This window comes from Mustela putorius, unplaced genomic scaffold (assembly GCF_011764305.1).
Source record: "Mustela putorius furo isolate JIRA1106 unplaced genomic scaffold, ASM1176430v1.1 tig00000551_pilon_pilon_pilon, whole genome shotgun sequence".
Lineage (NCBI taxonomy): Eukaryota > Metazoa > Chordata > Mammalia > Carnivora > Mustelidae > Mustela > Mustela putorius.
In genome coordinates, this window is record NW_025421412.1 from 449,535 (window position 1) to 470,213 (window position 20,679).

General features: G+C 64.9%; 1 protein-coding gene across 4 annotated transcripts in view; it reads left to right on the forward strand.

Moving 5' to 3' along the window:
• GAS6 (growth arrest specific 6) overlaps positions 1-20,679 on the forward strand; it is a 31,255-nt gene that overhangs the window by 9,539 nt on the left and 1,037 nt on the right. Inside the window, exons 3-14 of one of the 4 annotated variants that reach the window (XM_045081241.1) lie at positions 1,161-1,185; positions 2,489-2,551; positions 7,623-7,745; positions 8,373-8,495; positions 11,265-11,387; positions 12,171-12,292; positions 12,692-12,810; positions 13,108-13,297; positions 14,759-14,923; positions 15,875-16,043; positions 18,811-18,983; positions 20,165-20,393. In XM_045081241.1, the coding sequence (XP_044937176.1) occupies positions 1,161-1,185; positions 2,489-2,551; positions 7,623-7,745; positions 8,373-8,495; positions 11,265-11,387; positions 12,171-12,292; positions 12,692-12,810; positions 13,108-13,297; positions 14,759-14,923; positions 15,875-16,043; positions 18,811-18,983; positions 20,165-20,393 (1,624 nt within the window). The other 3 variants (XM_045081243.1, XM_045081242.1, XM_045081244.1) reach the window with 3 other exon arrangements.

Below are 20,679 nucleotides of genomic sequence, written 5' to 3' on the forward strand. Positions count from 1 at the left end.
CTGAAAAACAAACTTGCTCTGACCATTACTTCTCTCTTAAAGCAGTTATGTGTCTGTTTAAACCACATCTTTACTAAAACTTGACTTTTTGAAAACAGTGTGCCTGGCACCGTGGCCCAGGCTGCGGTAACTGGTGGGGGAGGGGACACATGGGGTTGAGCTGGGCCAGCGCGTGGGCAGCCCCGGGATCCCCTCTGCCTGTCACTGCAAACACAAGCCAGCTCTCGTCAGCATAGTTTCGGGTGACCGTGTGCTGTCCAGAGCTCGTCCTGGCTTCCTGACCTCAGGCACAGGCCACAGCATGTCGTGAATGCCCGTCTCCTTCTCTCCACTAGCAGGGCTCATTTAACCGACCTCACCGTGGTGGCATGGGTTGGACAGATCGGCGGACACTCATGTGCAGCCGACCCAGCAGCTGGTGGGGGCTGCTCCTGCATCACTCGGTTCCATGGGGGGTGGGGGTCGTCTAGGGCCAAGCCGCTCCACGACAGGCCCTGCATGGGAGACCACAGTGGACGGGTGGGGGCTGCCTTGAGTGGCCCGTGGCCTGGCATCTGTGGCTGGGGCCATGGACCGTGGCCCGGACTGGCCAGCGAGGGCCAGGTGGTCCCAGCGCCGGACAGCCAGCTTGCGCCCGCAGACAGAAGGACCCCGTTTACACCCTCCGTGCCTCATCCAGCGCCCATTTCTTTTACAAATAGAGCGGATGCAAAGCAGAGCCGTGCAGCGACTGTCCCATCGAGGTCTGCTCAGCTCTGGGAGGGGCCTGGGTCAGGGAGGGTCTGGATGACGGTACCTGGGACGCGTCCTGTCCTGTGAGACATGTTACACGGCTCCACCGAGGTCCCGTAAATGACATCACTGTGCTGCTTCCAGAAGGTCCGATCACGTCTGCGGTCATATGCAGAGCAGCCTGGGCCCTGCCACTTGGCCTCCTCACGCCATGGTCTTCTGGCAGAGAGTGGCTTTCTGGGTGGTTCTCACCGGCTGTTACGGGGCCAGCTGTGGGGATTTACCACCTTCCTCAGATACCTGCCTCTGCAGGCGTCTGTTCCCGCCCGCTGGGGAGGAAGGCGAGGTCCCTGGCCAGCTGCATGGCGGTTGTTTGGGGAGTCTCGTACCGTGCCAGTAAACTGTTGCCCCTTCTTCTTTTTCTGCAGGACTATTTCTATCCAAGATACTTAGGTAAGTTGAGTCCCTGCCTCTACGGTCGTCGTAAGGGAATAGAGGGGGACTCGCGTCTGCGTCGGCTCCCGGAGCTCACCTACCGGACCTGTGTGTGCCTCTCACGCCCCAGGGTCCGTGTTAGCCTCCGTCCAGCGCCATTGTTGGCAAACGGCTTCTCTGCTCGGACTCCAGGCTTCACTTCCTGTTTGGGACTGGGATTGACTTAGTGGGTTTGTGACATTTTGGTCTCCGGGTCTTGGCACTCCCAAAATGACTGAAGATCCCAGAGAACTTCTGTCCGTGGGGGCTGCACGTGTTGGTACCGGCCATGTCACCAGTCAGAACTGAGAACAGTAAACAACGTTTTTGTTTCATTGGAACAAGAGGAGTGTAGAACGGACACCCCCAGCCACCGAGTAGGGACGTCCCCGTGCGGGTGGCCCCTGCGCACTGGGTGGAGAAGGTGAAGGGACGAACGGCCATCGGAAAGAGGCCCTGACCTTCATTTTAAGAGATTTGGGGATGCATATCGCTTGTCACAAGATGCATCTAATCCAGGGTCTCCCTTTTTAATTTTGTGAAGTGCATTTTGGTAAATTTTCCATTGGCCTTATATCCTCTTAGGGTTCCTTCTCGGGGTTGGTATCTGGCAAGAAGCCAGGTAGACCTGTAATTGGCCCTAAAAAGACAGGAACCTGCTGGCTCCCGGGTTCCCTGTCGGCCTCAGAGGCCTGGCTCCCGGGTACTGGGGTTTGCTTCTAGAGGCGAAGGGTGACCAGCTACCCCAGGGCCCCCTCCAGGCGGCCCAGGCCCTTGTCCGCCTGGGCGTGGTGTAGTCCCGGGGACCCTGCTGAAGGCGGGACGTGGCTCAACACTGTTGTGCTCAGGTTCGAGTTTCCAGGCCCCTTCCCCTGCTCCCATGTGTACGCAGCTCGTCAGGTGGGTGGGGCTTCGGGGCGACGCTCCCGAAGCAGAATGACTTTCGGATCAAGGGCAGTGTTTCCAAATGGGGGTCCACTTGAAACTGAAGTTTAACCCTCTGGCTGTGGTCAGGAATCTCCCTGAATGTGAGCAGTGATCCTTCGGGGCTGTAGCCGAAGGCGTCTGCGGAGAGACACACCTTGGCACACAGAGTACCGCCCTTTCGGTGAGGGCATTTTTTGGCTTGCCAGTGTACAAGGGACCTGGACTGTGTTGTTGCTTCAGCCCCAGGAAGTGTGAATATTACCCTTTTCCAGAGGGTCTCCGACCCAACGTGCGAGTTCTAAGGTCTTCCTGTCTCTGACGACAAGAACAACGGGCTTCCCCCTCTCTCTTGCAGACTGCATTAGTAAATACGGATCTCCGTACACAAAGAGCCCCGACTTCGTTTCGTGCGTTCAAAGTAAGTGTGTCCTTCCTGTCCCCCAAAGCCCTGTGGGTCAGGGTAACCTCAGGCTTTGCTGTGGGGTCTTGGGTGTGGCTGTCCCCCCAAGGGGGTGGAACACTGGCCTGAGCACTGCTCCCTTTCCACTGGACTTTCTCCCTTAAGCAAGTGAGGTTTGGTTTTTTAAAAATAGGCAGAAACGCAAGCCCTGTGACGGCTAACGCTTTCAGGGCTGTGGGGCCGAGCACACCTCTGGGTCTGCCTCCTAGTCAAGCAGCAGGGCTCCCAGAATAGTCCTAGACCTGTCACCTCACACGCACAGTCTCTTGGTTTTGCACAAACACTGGCTAACCGCAGACGAGCTCCGACCCACTCTGCCGCCCCCCGAGCAGGACGTCCCTGCGTTCAGAGCGCCTGCCGGTTCCCGGCGCATCCGCAGGAGCCGGCGTGCGCCTCCCAGGCTCCTCCTGGTTTCTTATTTTCACAAACAAATCTCACACGGTGGAGGGTGTCTGCGGGACGGGCCCTGGCCTGCACCGCCCCTCACGTCCATGCAGACCGGTCACCGGCCGGGTGACCACCTCGCCCCCATGGTGCCGGGCCTGCGCGTGTTTCTGCGTTTTGGTCTCCTTCAGTGTCAAAGGTGAGGCGTGCAGCTGGCCTTTCTGCTTGTTCTTCTCACTAGTGAGTGAGGCGGACAGTCACATGCTTAGAACCTTGTGTTCTTTCCCCGCAAGGGACCCGTGTCTGGCTCCGCCAGTTTCTCTCGGTTTGCAGGAGTTCTGGATTCGCCGTCTGTCCTAAAAGTAGCACAGTTCTCCCTCAGCTCCTCACGCATCTTTCGTGCTGCTGGTAACGTCACGTCACGTGTCCCGCAGGAGAGCGGACTCTGCCGCTGTCTGTCGCGTCTGGCTGGGGTCTGAGCTGCGAGCTGCCCGCGGCCCCGAGCCAGGTGTCCGCGTGCTCTGCCCCTGTCACAGGCAGGCTCCGAGTACACGGTCCCGCCGCGGGGTGGCCCTTCCTGCATTTCACGTGGGACCTGCCCCCTCTGGGGTTGCCCAGAAGTCAGGAGCACCCGGTCCTGCTCATGGGGCCCAGCTGGCCTGGCTGGACGCGCCCCCCTGAGTCCGGACACCCACCCATCCACCCGCCGGTCACAGGCCCGAGTCCCGGCTCGGACGAGCAGAGGAAATGATCGATTTAACGCAGGAAGAGGAGGGGAAAGTGGTGCCGCCATTCAGGCCCCTGCTCCGCTCTGACCCAGGGCAGCCCCACACAGGTACAGAGCAGACCGGCCTCTCTGATTTGGGTTAGAAGCACCTCTTGACTCAGGGTGCCAGAACCTGTGCCCGTGCTTCGTGGGCAAACCGGAGCAGGCCCCTCCCTCGGCCTCCCTGGGGTCGGCTTGTGACCTTGTTCTCTCCAGGGGCCTGGTGACCTCACTGGGGCCTGAGGCAGACATTAGGGGGTGGGGTCGTAGCAGTTTAGGTTCGTATCATTTCGGTTTTTTGTTTTTAGCAATTTTTTTAAGGATGTCAGTTTGCTAAACCAGTTTCTTCTTTTACATCATGTGACCTCGTCGATTAGACTGTTCTAGCTGCTGGGTTTGGGTTGTGCTTTCCAAAGGTCATACAAAGCTCCGTGGTGCTTCACGCCTCCGGACAGCGCCCGCTCCGGACGGCAGCCCCTGTTGTAACGGCGCTCCCGCAGAACCATCGAGGTCTGGCTCCGAGGGAGGCTGTAGCGGTCTGGCCCACATTGTGCCACAAGACAGATCGTGTGGCCTTAGAGGGGTTCTGATTGTGTGACCAGCGAGGACTGGCTCTGAATGAGTTCGAGCTGTCTGCTCGGGGGGCAGGCACATGCTCTCGCACTGCTGTCTGTGCCGGTCAGTTCTCCGGAGCCTGAGCCCCCCCCCCCCCATGCAGCGCCACCTTCACGGGGGCCCAGGGCCCGAGGCCCGTGGCTCAGGAAGGATGCACACCCTGCCCACCCCCTACCCCCGGAGCCAGACCCCCGGCCTCAGTGCACGCAGGACAGCGCTGGCAACGTCACGCTATTTTCATCACTTCTGTCCTGAAAACCCTCTGATTTGGGGGCCACAAGACAGCGCGGCGCAGCTGAGTGCTTACTGTCGGTTACCGTCAGATCGACGCCACAGCCTCTCGGTGCTCACCCTGCTGGGCTCCAGGCTCGGGGCTCTCTTCCTGTTACCGTCTCACCTTCGCTGGCAGACCTCAGGGCGCTGGCCCCATCCCCGTGGCCCCCTGGGCGCCACCTGGAGCCTGTCATCCAGGTTAGAACGGGTTGTCACCCTCGGACTTCGAGGCTGGGGATCAGCAGCCGCTGAGAGAGGCTCCCTGTGGGGTCCACGGGCCCGCGACGGGCAGCACGGCCACCTCAGGATGAGGGGAGCCCCATGTCCTCCGGGCAGGGAGCGGGTGCCCTCGGCTACAGAGGTCTGTTCTCATCCGTACCCGCCGAGGGTGTCAGCTCTTTCTGTCGGAGTTTGCGGGGCCCCTGCCGAGGGCCAGATACCCCAATGCAGCTCGTCCCCCCTCCTCTGGTGCCAGAAGTGAAGCCCGGGCAGGACACGGGGTCCAGCCACAGTGGATTATTCTGGGCTGGGTGTTCTGCGGGAGCCCATGGGAGTGTCGCCCGCGGGAGCTGGTCACGGCCCCTGAACGCGGGGATCTGAGGTTACTGAGAGGGTTGGGCGTTCGAGGCAGATTCTAGAGTTAACCAGCCCTTATGCCGAATGCACGGTTTTGCGCTTCTGAAACAACCAGCTTTTGAACCAAATACGGCCAGTGGAGACGCAGGCCCTTCCCTGGGGGCCCCCTGGGCTCCTGCTGTGAGTCGGCGGCTGCCCCCGCCCCCCCACGACCCCTCCTGCCCTCAGGGCCCCTCATCTGTGGTGTCGACCTGACCCTCCCCGGCCCTTCTGCACCCGAGTGCACTGCGGACAGCCAGTCCGGCGGCATGGGAGACCACAGGGCTGACCCGCTGGCCCCCGGCAGCTGGGGGACGCGTGGTTCCCAGAGCCGGTTTCCTCATTCCTGCACCCAATTCCTCCACGCTTACGGGCAGAAGGCATTTCCCTCGCCCTGCCAAGAGCAACCATGTGGGTGTCACACAGCCCTCGGGGACACTGTGTTTGCTCAGCCCCAGCCGCAGGAGAAGCCGTGGACGGACATGGTCTGGTTCTTCAAACGCAGGCCGTCATGCAGGTCCCTGACATCGGGACCCTTGGTGTCCCAGAGCCCCTTGGGGCCAAGGGTCATAGCCCGGCGGAGTGGAGACCGCAGGAGCCCCGGGGGGCGGCAGGGCCAGTGAGGCGGAGACCCGGCTCAGCTGGGGATTTGCGGCCACGGGCCGGGAGCAAGCCCTGGGGCCGCAGTGTGGAGCCCAAACTGGCGCTTGCCTGGCAACGTCGGTCATTTTAAGAGAGAAGAGATGAGTCGGTGGCGTGTGCCTGCCTGGCCAGCGGGATGGACACAGGCCTGAGCGCTGGGCTCTCGGTGGCCCTGTAGGTTCGGGCTGAGAGAAAAGCCGGCTGCTGTCACATCCTGGGTCACCTGGGAACCCGACGGGCCCGTCACTTCGTAAATACAACGGGAGCAATTGTGCCAGACGAGGGGCCCAAGGACACGCGGCCCTGGAGAAGGGGACACAGGGTGAGACTCTCCTGTGGCTGGTCCAGGCCAGGCCCTGGGTGGCAGGCCAGGCATCACCTGCCCTCCGCAGGTGGGTCCTCGCCGAGTCTGGGGACGGACCTCAGCCAGGCAGCCTGGGAGCCCCCAATCCACCACGCTGCTGGGAAACGTCCTCGTCGCACTCGGGTGACGATGACCCAGAGCAGCCGGATCGGCCACGATTGTCACTGCCACTGAAGAGCACCTGCCTCGGGGATTGTGAGGCGGCCCTGGGCCCTCGGTGCCGCCTTACCCTTCGTGCTGGCCCTCGGCTCGGACCCCAGCCACGGCCCCATGCCGCCCAGGGTCTGGAGAGGCATGTGTCTGCTGGAGCCCAGGACGGAACCGGCGCCCGCGGAGCCCCCAGGAGCTGTTCACGGTCCGCACGGGCCTTGCAGAGAGGCCGCCATGGCTTGTCAAGCAACAGAGGCACGAGCACATCCACACAAGGGCTGGAGGGACAGCTGGCCGGCTGATCGGAGCCGCGGTTCTGCCACGTGACGGGCACGGTGGACGAGGCAGAGGACCGTCTGCTGGCGTCAGGCATCCACTCCTCTCTGAGGTTCCCCGGAGCCCTGGGGGGTGAGCCCCGGAGAGCCAGGGCCTGCCCTCTCCCGACGACCTGTGGCTCCAGTGCCCACCCTGCCAGCCCGCCTGGGTTCTCTGCCGGAGCGGCTCCAGGACAGAGGCGTCCCTTCCTGCTACAGCTGTAGCCTGAGAGGGCTCTCGGAGCTCTGCTCTCCTGCCGGCACCCTGGAGCTCGCTGCTGCCCGTGGTCAGGCTCTGCAGTCAGGGACCGTCCCTAGGATCAGGAGCCTCGGCGGCCCACGAGCAGCTCTTCCCGTCCCCCGGGAAGGCTCCCTGGGACGGTGTCCACCATCGTCCCTAAAGCAGCTGGAAATTGCCTGGTGATCAACACTCTGGGCCGGGTAGACTGTCTCCCCGCCCCCGCCGAGCAAGGAGGTCCCAGCCAGCGGGCAGGTGCCCCTCCCTGGAAGGGCCAGGGCAGCCCCCCACGCAGTGATGGTGTGGCGGTGTCCCTGCAGCGGGGAGGTATTGGCGAAGGTCGGTGGTCGGGTTTGAGGGGACAGGGCGCCCGGCCCGGAGGGTGGGGGCGTGTACCTCGTGCAACCCCTCGGGCCAGCCAGGGGTCTGGGCCCACTCCCTGAGCGGCCAGGCCCCTCCCTCCTCAGCTGCCTCAGGCCCGGTGGGCAGGAGGCCACTCCGTCCGAGCCGGCCTGGGTTTCCCGGCCCCAGAGGATGGTCTGGCCAGACTGTTCATGACGGCCCTCCCACCTGGAGCTGCCGTCTGCGCTGCCGGCCTGGGCCGGCCCCCTCGTGCGCACCCCGAACTGCTCCCTCCCGGCTGACCCTCTTCCCTTCTTTCGGCACAGACCTGCCTGACCAGTGCTCTCCGAACCCCTGTGACAAGGAGGGGACCCAGGCCTGCCAGGACCTCATGGGCAACTTCTACTGCCAGTGCCGGGCTGGCTGGGGCGGGCGGCTCTGTGACAGAGGTGAGGGGCCCTGCTGCTGCGGGGCGCGGGCAGGGGGTGCTCCTGGGGCAGTGGCTGTGGCCCATCCCTCTTCCAGCCCACCCAACCCCGGGGAATACAGGGACTGTCCGGCGACCTGACCGCTCAGGTGGGGGGGCAGGCAGGCCCCTGGGCCCCTCCAGGCCCTGCGCCTGAGCACGGGGTGCTGGCCGTTTGGGGGAGCCCTCGGGTGCCAGTGGCCTGGCTCTTGCAGGACTGGAAGGAAGGAGCCAGTGTAGGGCCACCCCTGGGGCTCGGCCTGTGGGGACGGCAGAGTTTCAGGGCCAGCCTCCGTGTCTGCAGTGGGAGGGTGGGGGGGTCAGGAAAAATGCCCCAGGCCCCAGTTACCTCGGGCAGCCCCTTCTCCGTGGTGCCAAGCCACTCCAGGGCAGGGGGGCTGCACGTGTGGGGCTTGGCCTGGCTGCGCCTGCCCAGGTCTGCCCCCGTCGGCCCTCAGCCTCCTCCCGGGTGCGCTGGCAGCCACGGAGCTGGCACCACGGACCGTCACCGCCCGCAGTGCCTTGAGGTCTGCCCTTCGCCCCCATGCACTTGCGGGGGGTCCTATGTCGGCTCCGGGCACTCCCCAGGGTCTCTGTGTCCTGTGCCCAGATGTCAACGAGTGCAGCCAGCAGAACGGGGGCTGCGGCCAGATCTGCTCCAACAAGCCGGGCAGCTTCTACTGCGCCTGCTACAGCGGCTACGCGCTCGCCCCCGACGGCAGGACCTGCCACGGTAAGGCCTGTGCCGCGGCCCTTCCCTGCTCCGCACTCTCCCCTCGGCTCCTCCCCCCGGTGTTTGTGCAGCTGCCAGAGTCGGCCCAGCCCGATGGCCAGATTGCTGAGGTCGGCAGTGGCTGTTCCTCTGCAGAGGCTCTGGGAGGGGGGGGGGCGGGAAGAGGGCGGAGGGACACCGAGCCGAGCACATGTCCGGGCATGTCAGCGGCCGCGGGGAGCTGCCCCAGCCCCCGGCCCAGGATGATTCACCGGGATCTGTGGACCGGCCAGCTCCGCTGAGGGGACCTCCCCCGCTGCCCCGGAGGGGCGGGCAGCTCCACGCGTCTGTGTGACCACAGCCCAGGACGGGGCTTGGACAGTGGGGCTGGGCCAGGAGCAGACGAGGCCTCTGACGCCCACCCCGAGCACTTCCCCGGGGCCCCACGCCCTGACCTCCCCAGAAAGTCTGCAGGCTGTGGCCAGCCCGGTCCCAGAGGACGAGCTGCCCACCTGCCGGGGGATGGGACAGAGGTGCTGAGGGAGAAGCAGCCTCGGGAGCAAGGGCGCGCAGTGGCCGGAGCCCCAGGTGAACCTCTGAGTTGGACAGAACAAGGGGTCCCTTTCCCAGACCCTGCACAGCCGCGGCCCGAGGAAAGGACGTGTTGAGAGCAGCCGAGGGCACCCCACGTCGGGTGCGAGCGCTGAGCAGAGCGCGTAGCCGCACCAGGACCGCCCCCCACTGTTCTCTCAGCCCTTGGTGTGGGTGCCTGTGGCTGCCGGGAAAGGCCTCGGGGCCGCGCAGGAAGGTCTGCTTAGGCTCCCTGCGAGCCGAGTGACGGGAGCCCACCTCCCGCCCACTCACCGAGTCGTGGGGCGTGAGACAGCCAGAGGGCTCCCTGTGTCCCGCTGCCCTTGCCCCCAGCACCGTGTGACGGACGACGGGGCAGGGCTATCACCCACGGCTTCGGGGGGCCACGGGCCGCTACTCCCGTAGCATGGCTGACACCCCGTGAGCGCGATGGGCGGTGCCCCTCCTGCGCTGCCGGGAGTCGGGCTGTACCTGCCTGTACCCGCGCACACACACCCTCTCTCTTAACTGTCCGCTCTTTCTCTGGGGACCCCTGACCCAGCCGAGGGAGGCTGTGGGGCACGAGGTCTGTCACTATGGTACGGAAGAGACCGACCGGCCTTTCTGTCCGTTGAGATGCTGGGAAGGAGGGAGTGGGTCATGCTGCACCCCTGCACCCCAGCATCCGGGCCTCCGTCATCTCTGCGTGGCTGCAGGGGGAGCTCCACACCACGTGGCAGAAAGGTGGGCCGGGTGGGCCCTCTCCTAGGAGGAGAGCCGATGAGGGCCCCAGGGTGGGTGGGGGACAGGGCCTCGTGGCCACAGTGTACCCAGTAGGATTGGGTGTGGACTCCCTGGGCCCCATGGCCGGCACCACAGCCCGCTGCAGCGTGGGCCATCCCGTCTCCGTGCTCTGTGACGAGCAGCCGGACAGCTGCTTTTCCAGTTGGCGAGGTGCTGGCTGGGGTCACAGACCCTCGGACGGCGCTTGGCTATACGGACCCCCAGCCCCACCCCCGTGGCTCTGCGGCCGTGGCTGGTGTGAGAGAAGGCAAGGTGGCCTGGGGCCGCGTTCCCTGTGGGGGCCTGGCCTGAGACGCCCTGATGTGCCAGAAACAGGCAAGGACAGGCGGCCCTCCCCGGTGATGCCACGGGCCCTCTCGCGGGGCCCCAGATCTGGGGAGACGCGGGTTCTCGGGCCCTGGCCATGCTGTCCCTCGGCCGTCGCGAGTGCCACGGGGCTTCGATGAGCTGCGGGCAGCCTGCTGTCATGGCTGTGCCCCGGAGGCTGTGCTGAGACAGCTTTGCACCAAAAAAAAAAAGCTTTGCCCCAATGAGGCATCCTTTGTGTGGGGCGGCCTGTGTCCACCTGCCCAGAAGGGCGGTGTCCCCACGGTGTGGCCAGTGCTGTCCTGGGCCCTCCAGCACCCCACTGCCAAGGGGAGTAAAGTTCCTGAGCTCCTGGACTTGGGGCAGGCTCACGGGCTGGACTGTGGGGTCAGAAGCACTCACGCAGAGGCCGACGGACCCGTGAACCCCATGGCATTCACACTGCCTCTGGAGGACGCATGTGGTACCCTGGCTTTTTCCCACGGTCATGAGGGGCGCCTTATGGTTTCCGTGTTCGCGGGCCTGTGTGCTGCCGTCATCACAAGTTGGGGGCAGTTGTGAGGCCCCGTGAGGAGCCCCTGGTGTTGGACATCATCAGTGCACGTGCCAGACGCCCCTTCTGTCCCTGGAGGAGACGAGGTCGTAACCGCAGAGGTTGGGCTGCCCGCTCGCCGAGGGTAGAGGGTGCTTGGCACCTCAGGAAGAGCCTCGACAGTGGACCCTTGTGGCGTCTGATTGTCCTCAGGGAGACCGGGGTGTGAGTGCGGTGCAAGCGGAGCCCGGGCAGCCATCGGCACGGGGCACCTCCATCTGGAAGGCTCCCAGGGGTCCTCCTCCACCTTCCTGTGCACCCGTGCTCACCCTTGGACATACATGGCTCTGTCCAGGGCTCAGAGATCACCCCTGTCACCTGGGACCCCAGTCGGAAACGCGCCTGCCCCCACGCCTGAACCTGGGGCTGAGGAGCAAGGCGGGTGGGGGGGGCAGCAGCCCGGGAGCCACGCTCAGCGCCGCCCAGAGCAGTGGCTCGGGCTGCTGCTGCTCCGTGACCGACCACGGGCTGGCGACCGGCGACGCGGCCCTAGTCAAGGGCTTTGCTCTTCCTCACAGACGTGGATGAGTGTGCGGAGGGGGGCGCCTGCGGGGAGGCCCACTGCAAGAACCTGCCGGGCTCCTACTCCTGCGTGTGCGACGAGGGTTACGTGTTCAGCTCCTCCGACAAGGCCTGCCGAGGTACCCGCCCCCGCTGCCCACTGTCCCCAGCACGCGCACCATGAGCGGCACCCACAGCTGCGCACACGGCACGCGTGGGTAACAAGCACACACCCTTGTGAACACACGTGTTCGTGTGAACGTCCGTGCATGCGCCACACACGTGGGTGACGCACGTGCACACAGCTGTGGGCACATTCAGGAGCGCGTGTCCGTTCGTGTGTGTGCGTACCGCGCTCGCGCATGCCAAGTGTCTCTTCACGCAGCAGGGCCACTTCCCCCAACTGCCGAGGACACAGTAGAGGTTTGGGGGGCCCTCCATGCCACAGGCACAGGGACCTCTAGCCCATCTTCAGGTCAACCTGCTGTGCGTGGGGGCAGGTGACGAGCACGCCCTGTGTCAGGGGGGCACAGAGGGCGGGTTTTCTTCTCAGCCTTCCTGCCCCGCACTTCTCCGGGAAGCCGGGTGGCCCCCGCCTGCACACCCTCCATGCCCTCCTCCGTACCCCCAGGGGGTGTCTCTTGGGTCCCCGAAGCAGCCCCAGGGACACCTGCCAATGGCTGCAGACCCTTCAGACCCTCATAGACGGGCTTTGTGCCCTGACCTAGTGGCTACTCCCACCACCTCCTCTAACCCAAGAAGGAGTTGAGGGAGAGACCGCTGACCGGCCCTGCAGGGAGCACGGAGCATGGGGTGCGGCCTGGGCTGGGTGCCTCCTGGTCACATGCTCTGGAGCTCATTCTCACGGTGAGCGACTGTGCTTGGAGAGATGCTGAACTTTGCCGTCTCCCCCGTGGCAACAGATGTGGACGAGTGTGCCGAGGGCCGCTGTGAGCAGGCCTGCGTCAACTCCCCGGGCGGCTACACCTGCCACTGTGACGGACGCGGAGGCCTCAAGCTGTCCCCGGACATGAACACCTGTGAGGTGTGACCACAGAGCAGCGGTCCCTCTCGGGGCTGTGAGAGGGCCCAGTGTCCCCGGGGCTGGTGGGAATGCAGGACAGGAGGCGTGTGTCCCCTGCGCGACATCTCAAGGGCAGCTCCGCACCCATGGCGGAGCGGGTGGCCTGCGCCCGCAGAACGTGCTGCCCTCCCTGTCGGCTGGCTCAGGCTCCGGGACACGTGTGGGGTCCAAGCCTCCCGACTGGCCGGCCCGACCCCGGCTTGGCACACTACTGTGGTCTCCGAGCTGTAACAGCCTAGGGTTTCGGTCAGAGCCTGGCAGGCGAGCGGGGAGGGAGGCTCCTCTGCATCCTGACCCTGTGTGCCGAGGGGGCTACACCCAGGTATGCCCTGCCTGACAGCCCTCGCTCCCTTTCCACAGGATATTTTGCCCTGCGTGCCTTTCAATGTGGCCAAAAGCGTGAAGTCTTTGTACCTGGGCCGCATGTTCAGTGGGACGCCCGTGATCAGGCTGCGCTTCAAAAGGCTACAGCCCACCAGGTAAGGGCCGGGAGCGAAGGCAGGTGCACAGGGGCCCAAGGGCCAGCCTGAAGCTCCCCGGGATTACAGATTCCCGGCCCTGCACCGGGTAGCCCCCCACCGGCCCGGCGGCCGGCCCCGTCCCTGCCCAGCGACGGCAGCCAGGCTCTGGCTCTGGGCCTCCGCAGGGTGCTGCCTCTGGCATCCAGGACAGAGTCCCAGGCTGTCCGTGCACCTGCTGTCCTGGGTACCCTGGGGCGGGAGGCCGAGAGCCACCTGCCTGTGTATCACCTGTTTGTTTCTCGTGCTGGCACTTAGGCTGGTCGCCGAATTCGACTTCAGGACCTTTGACCCTGAAGGCGTCCTTTTCTTCGCTGGAGGCCGTCAGGACAGCGCCTGGATCGTGCTGGGCCTGCGGGCCGGCCGGCTGGAGCTGCAGCTCCGCTACCATGGTGTCGGCCGCGTCACCAGCAGTGGGCCTGTCATCAACCACGGCATGTGGCAGACGGTGAGCGTGGCCCGCACTGACCCCCAGGCCGTCAGGGTTGGGGACTCCTGGGCAGGGGGGCCTGGCATTTCCCCGTGCGTTTGCACACGCAGCTGTGAGTGGCCACCACACGAGGCCCTGCTCTGGGACATTCACAGTTGATGGGGCGAGGGCTGCGGTCTGTCCCGAAACGGTTGTTGGTCACAGCTGCCTGGAGCTGTGGGGGCTGCTGGTCACCCTGGAGCACATAGGATGGCCTGCCGCAGAAACTGTCCAGTTCAGAATGTCCATGATGGGGCTGGGGCCCCTGGGCTGAGGTCTGGGCCAGGCTCCCGTCTCCGTGTGTCCGCACCATCCCGGGACCCGGCTCCTGGGGCTGGCGCCATTCCCACAGACGTGTTCCCATGTGGGCGTCTCCTTTGGGAGAACGCCCTAGTCACCCAGAGCCTGACCTGTCGGTCCTGATGAGACCTGTACCCCAGTGCCCAGAATACGGCAGCTTGGGGCACACAGGAACCTTCCAGAAGCTCAGGGGCCCCTGGTAGGAAGTGGGCTTTCAGAAGTAAGCACTTGAGAGAGAAAAGCATTCTTTCTCCTTCTGGAAGTTCAGAGATGGGAAACTCGGAATGAAAACAGCATGGACGTTTGCTAATCTCCCTCCTGTGAACTCAGGCCCGCTGCTTTCCTCAGCCCCTAAAGCACGAATATTCCCAGAGTGGCTGTGCTCACGGTCCGGGGCAGGCGCTCTGCACCCGAAGCAGGAGGGGTCCCGGGCGGGGCGGGGGGCAGTGTCCAGGTGAGGAACCCGGGGACCCAGGACCTGCGTCCGCACAGCTGCCCACCCAAGGCATGAACTGGTGGCCCAAGGCAGGGTCAGCCCAGAAGCAGCCCCTCTGTCCTCCCCCTCCTGACCCCTCCTTCTCTTGCTCCTGTCCACACTCTGACCCGAGCACCTCCATGTTTCCCACGTGAACCGGAAGGGAAACCGATGGCCTTCCGGAGGGCTAGCAGGACGCACAGAGGGCAAAGAGATGGGTTTTTTAATTCTCCTGCGTGGAGAGGAGGGAAGAGCGCAGACCTCCGGAGTCCGTGCATGCAGCGTCCCGTCTGTGCCAGGCACCTGGTGACCTCGCGCCCTCCTGCCTTGGCAGGGGCGCGGCTATGCCTGGGGAAGTGGAGCACGCAGTGGGAGGTGGTGACGTCCGTGGGATTCCCGGCCCCTGGACGCAGCTCCTGGCGGCTCAGAGAAGCTCCAGGATGGGGCCAGAGTCGTGGCCCCAAGTGGCCCCATTTGGAGGAGGCAGAATGAAGGGAGAAGCCCGTGCGGGGGGGACCGTCAGAGCCTGGAGGGAGGTTGTCACAGAGGGGGGCCGCGAGGTGTGTAGGGCACGAACGTCCCCCGCGGTCGGGGGTGGCTTGGCCCGCGGGGGCGACGGGGTCCTTTCGGAAAGGCCTCCCCCTCACGGCACTGGTCGCCTCCAGATCTCTGTGGAGGAGCTGGATCGGAATCTGGTCGTCAAGGTGAACAAAGATGCGGTCATGAAGATCGCGGTGGCCGGGGATCTGTTTCAGCTGGACAGGGGGCTGTACCACTTGAACCTGACCGTGGGAGGCATTCCCTTCAAGGAGAGAGACCTGGTACAGCCTGTGAGTACCTTCGGAGCCCGGGCTCCTGCAGGGGACAGGCCTGGCCGCCAGCCGCCGTGCTGAGCACTCGCCGCGGGTCGGTGGCCATTTCCCCAACACACCATCTCCCTGGGAGACTCGCTTGGGTTTTCATCGGAAGCGATAACAGAAGTGCCTGTTTTGCAGTGGAGATAAAACACAATGAAATTATTCTTTAACAAAAGGAACAGTCGAGTTTTTTGGACCATTCCCAAGAACATTTGGGTTGTTAACCCTGCCGGGAAGGCCACAGGGAAGAAAGACTAACGGGGAGGTCAGTACTCGCCGTCCCTCGAAGCCCCGCGTGGCCTCGGCCCTGCCCTCCGTCATCCCGCGTGGGACGGCCAGGCCGAGCCCTGCACCTGCGGGACCCCCACACGAGTGGGAGAAGAGGGTCCTGGGCATGTGGAGGTCCCCATGGCGGGAGGTGCTGGCCCAGTCCTCCTGCAGGGGTGGAGGATGGTGTCGTGCAGATGACCTGAGGCATCAGACCCCATGGGTCCCACAGGGGCTGTTCACACCTCCCCATTTTATAAATCCAGGCAGGGGAGACCTGGTTTGCTGCAGAGCAGGGCATGGTGCTGGGGTCTGCCGCCCGCCCCCAGACTCACATTTCGGGGGGTCCCAGGCACCATGTGCGCCTTTGTCTATGTCCTTCCGGTGTACGGTCCACTTCCCGCTCTGGGCATGAGTGGGCAGACCCAGTGTGGCCACTGGGGACCCTGTGAGCATGCGTTCTGTCCCTGAGGAGCCCTTTCGGGAAACAGCCTCCACGACTTGTCCCTTTCCCAGGAGATTTCCACCACCTGAGCCACACGTCCCTTCCTCTGACCAGCGTGGCAGCAGCCACGGAGCCTCCCGCCGTGCTGTGTGGGAGCCCATGATGTGGCCGTGTGGTCCCCAGAAGCCACTGGGGTTTCTCTGTCTTCCCAGATAAACCCCCGTCTGGACGGCTGCGTGAGGAGCTGGAACTGGCTCAACGGTGAAGACACCACCATCCAGGAGACGGTGAAGGCCAGCCCCAAGATGCAGTGCTTCTCTGCCGCCACGCGAGGGTCCTTCTACCCTGGGACCGGGTTTGCCTTCTACAGCCTGGACTTCGGTGAGTCTCGGCCCCGGCGTGGGCACGGCCGTGGCCGCACTTGTGGACAGAGCAGGAAGCCGCTTCCTCGGAAGGCGGTGTCCGGGATAAGCTGAGGACCCCACAGCCCTGGGCCCGCCGCGCGGGGTGAGCCAGCAAGGAAACGTCCACCGTGCCTGCGCCGGGACGGTGGGGGAGGGGAGCGGGAGCTACGGGGAGGGTTTGCAGGGACACCTGCGGGACGTCCTCGGACAGGACGAGCGGTCGGCGGAGCAGCTGCGGAGAACCAGCGTGATGCTGCTTTCCCGGAGCCTGGCGAGGTGTGGAGCGGGGCGGCGTCCAGAGAGGGCGGGTGGCCGGCTCCGGGACTCCAGAGCTCACGGTTGGCAGGAAGAGAAGACCCAGAGGAGCAGGACGGGGTGTGGCCGGCCGCATGGCCGGGGCGCGGGGCTCTCCACAGAGCTGGGTCCGGCCACAGCAGGGCTGACGGCCGCGCAGGAGGAAGAAGCCAGGCCTGCGGGACCAGCCCTTCCCGAAGCTCCCGTGACGTCCACGCGCGGCAGATGTCCGACCCTCCGTGTAGCGAGGGGAGTCACAGGGTGCAGGGGGCGGCCTCCCGACCCTGGAGCACAGGGCCCGCCGTCCCTTCACACAGAGCACACGTCTCTTTCTTATTATCAAATTCACTTCACAGTGAAAACAAAGAGCCCTGATACGCTGGTCAAGCAGCGGTCACTGAGACACCCTTCACGTGACACGCATTCACGTCCGAAACTGCCGGGTTGTGGGAGCGCCGCTCTGGGATGCCGACGTGAGCGGCGCGGGTCATGGTGATGGCTCAGTGGTTCTGTTGTTCGACTCTGGGCTCCACCGGTTTCCCTCATGCTCCCTTGCCCCGGAGCCCATACTGGCCACTCTGCCTGCAGTCCGGGGCGGGCCGGTACCTGGCCCAGCCGAGCGCCCAGGCACACGGCCTTGCAGGGTCTCGGAGGGCTGTGCAGGCCCAGGCGCCTGCCTGTGTGCTGGCTTCCGGGGGCGTCCCTGCCCCCTCCTCTGGCCGGCACCCCGCTGCAGGTGGGCCCGGGGGGGCTGCCGCGGCCCCCCAGGACCGTCTCTGGCTCGGTCTGTCTCCAGGGGACGCTCACAGCCCCTCTCTTCCAGATGGCGGGCTGGTTAAGCACCCACACTCCCTCTCCTTGGGCTCGTCGGCCTTGAGGGCTGGGGCCACACCCCCCGCCACGGGCCCCACAGCCACGTATCCCCTCCAGCCCACATGGGCCCCCCACGCGGGGGACACGGGGCCCGCTCCTCCTTCCTTGTGCGGCGGCTGTCCTCTCAAGCCCTGGGATCACCGCCCCTTCTGTCTTTGCTTTAACTGTCAAACGTTCCTGTGCCACAAGAGGGATTTCTCGGAGGAGCACCACCGGTGTGACACATGTGTTACTCCTGCAGTCTTCACGGTTACACAGGAAAGTCCAAACGTCATCATGATGTTTCCTATAAAGTCTCATCGTAAAAAATACTTCCTGACCTTTCCTTCCAACAGCATCCACACTTCCTGTGTGGGGACACAGGCCTGGGCAGAAGCCACGGTGGCCCTGTCTCCTCCTGCACCCTCCACGGTCCGCGAACGTGTCTGTGGGCTGCCTCGGTCATGAAGCCCACTGGGTGTTTAGAAGTCGCTGCATTTCTCACAGAGCTCCGACGACACCGTTCCCTAAGAGGAGCATCTTCGGGACATCCCCAAGTCAGCCCCCAGCAGCATCTGGAGCTGGGAGACCCGTCCCCACTGACGGGTCACCCAGCACAGCCGGGGCCGAAGGTCCTGTCACAGGAAAACTCAGGAGACACGGAGGCCGCACTGGCCACGGTTTTTTTGCTTTTATTTTTGGCTTTTGGGCTGCTTTTTCCAGTTTCAACGTGCATTCGAGTCCCTGGACAGCTATTGGAAATGGACTGTAGCAGACCCTCTTAGGTCCAGGGGCCCCCACAGATGATTCCGGTGCTGACGGTCCACTGGAAACCATCAGGAACCCAGGCTGTGGCTCACCTCGGCGCTGACCCCCCTTCCGCGAGGACCTCTGAGCTCCCGCGGATGCGGCTCCCGCTCTGGCATCACCGGCCCGGTGGGCTTCTTCACCAGGACTCAACGGTCTCTGAGACAGAAGCCCCTGGGCTGTGGGGCAGAGGGAGTCCTCGGGCATCACCGTCAGCAGACGATTCACGTGTCCAGAAGAAATGGGTGTTGTCGCGACCCCCAGAGAACCGCCATCCAGCCGTTCCCGCACAGTGTGCTTTCTGGACCTGTCGTGCAGGAGCTGCAGGGGAAGCCTGCGTGTCTGTCCCTCGGACGTCCACGTCACATGCGTAGACGAGGCGCCTAAGCACGAAGCCGCTCAGTGGGGCATGGAGCCGAGCGGTCAGAGAAGGGCGTGTTCTGAGGGCTTCCAACCACGTGTGACTTGGTCGAGCTGCCCGAAGGGCGCCGGGGAGACGTGGCAGGGCAGGGGGCCAGGCGCTCCAGCGTGTCCTGCGGGAGAGGAAGAGGGATGCCTGGGAAGGGTGCCCGCGGCCCCCGGGACACGCCTGCCTTCGTCCCGGCAGGCCCGTGTGGCCCGGCGGCCGTGCCAGGAGCTCGTGGTAGGGCTGCCGTCCCCGGGGCCCGCATGTTCCCCCACGATCGGCTCCCTGGGGACAGGCCCCTGGCACTCCGACGTGGTCCTCCCAGGGGCTGTCTCCCCACTCACCACGGCCAGCCCCGCCTCCTGACGTGCTGCCCTCACTGCAGCTCGGACCCCCGCGGACGCCGGCACGGACACAACCTGGCAGATAGAGGTCAAGGCTCGGATCCGCCCTGCCACGGACACAGGTGTGCTGCTCGCGCTGGTGGGCGGTGACCATGTGGTGGCCCTGTCCGTGGCCCTGGTTGACTACCACTCCACCAAGAAGCTCAAAAAGCAGGTAGCCGTCCCGGGCGGGTCCCGCTCCTACCTTGGGAAGCTCTCTGTCCCCTCGTGGCGCGGCCCTCACGGGTCCCACAGCCACGTGGCTGAGGACACCATTGGCCCGAGGTCACCTGACAGCCTGGGGCAGAGCTGTGTGGATGGTGGCCTGGGAGCCGTTCCAAGGGGGGGCCCCGCTGGACAGTTTAGAACCATGTGTGTCAGACTGTCTCCCCAGCAAACACTCCGGTTTCTCCTGCGCCCAGATGTGCCCGCCTGGCCCACGCCCCTGGGAGATTCAGGCTGAGCCCTGAGGCAGGGGCCCGCAGACCCCCAGCCCCGCACAGCCAGCCAAGCCAACACCCGCTGTGTGGAACCCACAGTTTGCTCAGGGACAGCCAAGGGGCAGAGGAAGGAGCTTGTATGCACCAGCCTCTGTCCGAAGTGGGCAGGCCTGCTGGCCAGGAGTGTGTGTGGACAGCGGCTGGCCTGCCCCCTGCTAGTGCTGCGCGAAGCTCCCCAGACTGGTCTGGTCCCCAAGACCGCAGCAGACGCCCCTCCACGGAGCACCGGTCCACACACCATGTGCACCTGTGGGCAAACGGCGCTCCCGAAGGGCGCTGCCGACCCTCCCAGGGCACGGAGAGTGAACGGCGCTGGGCCAGCTGCCCTGCTGTGTCCGTCTCCTGCTGTCTGGCTGTGTGTCTATCCCCTGCTGTGTGTCCGTCCCCTGCTGTGTGTCTGTCCCCTGCTGTGTGTCCGTCCCCTGCTGTCGGGCTGTGTGTCCGTCCTGTGTTTCTGGCCCCCGTTATCAGAGGTGAGTTCTGTCCGGCAGGAACACCCAGTGCGTGTGGCCGTCTGTCTCCTGGGGTGTTGGCCTTTCTGGCTCCGCACTGCCAGCCCCTCTGTTCTGGCTTGGTAGCATTTTGACGTGAAGTGGCCGCGTCCTGTGTTCCGGATCACAGATGAGTGGGCAGCATAGACCCTGAGATGGCTGCAGAGTACAGTGCCCCGGCGCCTGGGATGACACTGCTGTCCCCACTGTTCTCTGTCTACCTTGCACACGTGGAAACTGAGCCTCACCCCCGTGCACACAGGAAGCAGAGACCCGGCCCTAGGAGGCCCTGCCCCCACGGAGGGCTCAGGGGGCAGGGGGACGGGGCAGGAGGCCCTCGTGCTCAGGTGCGCGTCTCCCCGCAGCTGGTCATACTGGCCGTGGAGAGCGTCACCCTGGCCCTGATGGAGATCAAGGTCTGTGACGGCCAGGAGCACCGTGTGGCCGTCTCCGTGCACAAGGATGAGGCCACCCTGGAGGTCGATGGCACCAAGGGCCGGAGCGAAGTGAGTGCGGCGCGCCTGCAGGAGCTCCTGGCCACGCTCGCGACGCACCTGCAGGGCTCGGTGCTCACCTTCGTGGGCGGACTGCCAGGTAGGGCTCCCGCGGCTGTGCCCTCGGGGTGGGACGTCCGCAGCTCTGACCGTGCGGGTGCTCGCCCCCCACAGAGCCTGGCGGTCCCTGTAGGCTGGACTTCCGGCTGGCCTGGTGCCGCCTTAGTGCCCGCCGTGCCCGCCTAGCAGTTCCAGGCTTGAGGCTGAGACCACGCCTGCCGGGGACAGGCCTCGGCCCGAAGCTGCTGTCCCTGCGTCCTCCAAGAGCTCCCCCGAGCGTGCCTCAGGCAGAGGCTCCGCTGAGCCGGTGGGGCAGGGCTGGCCAC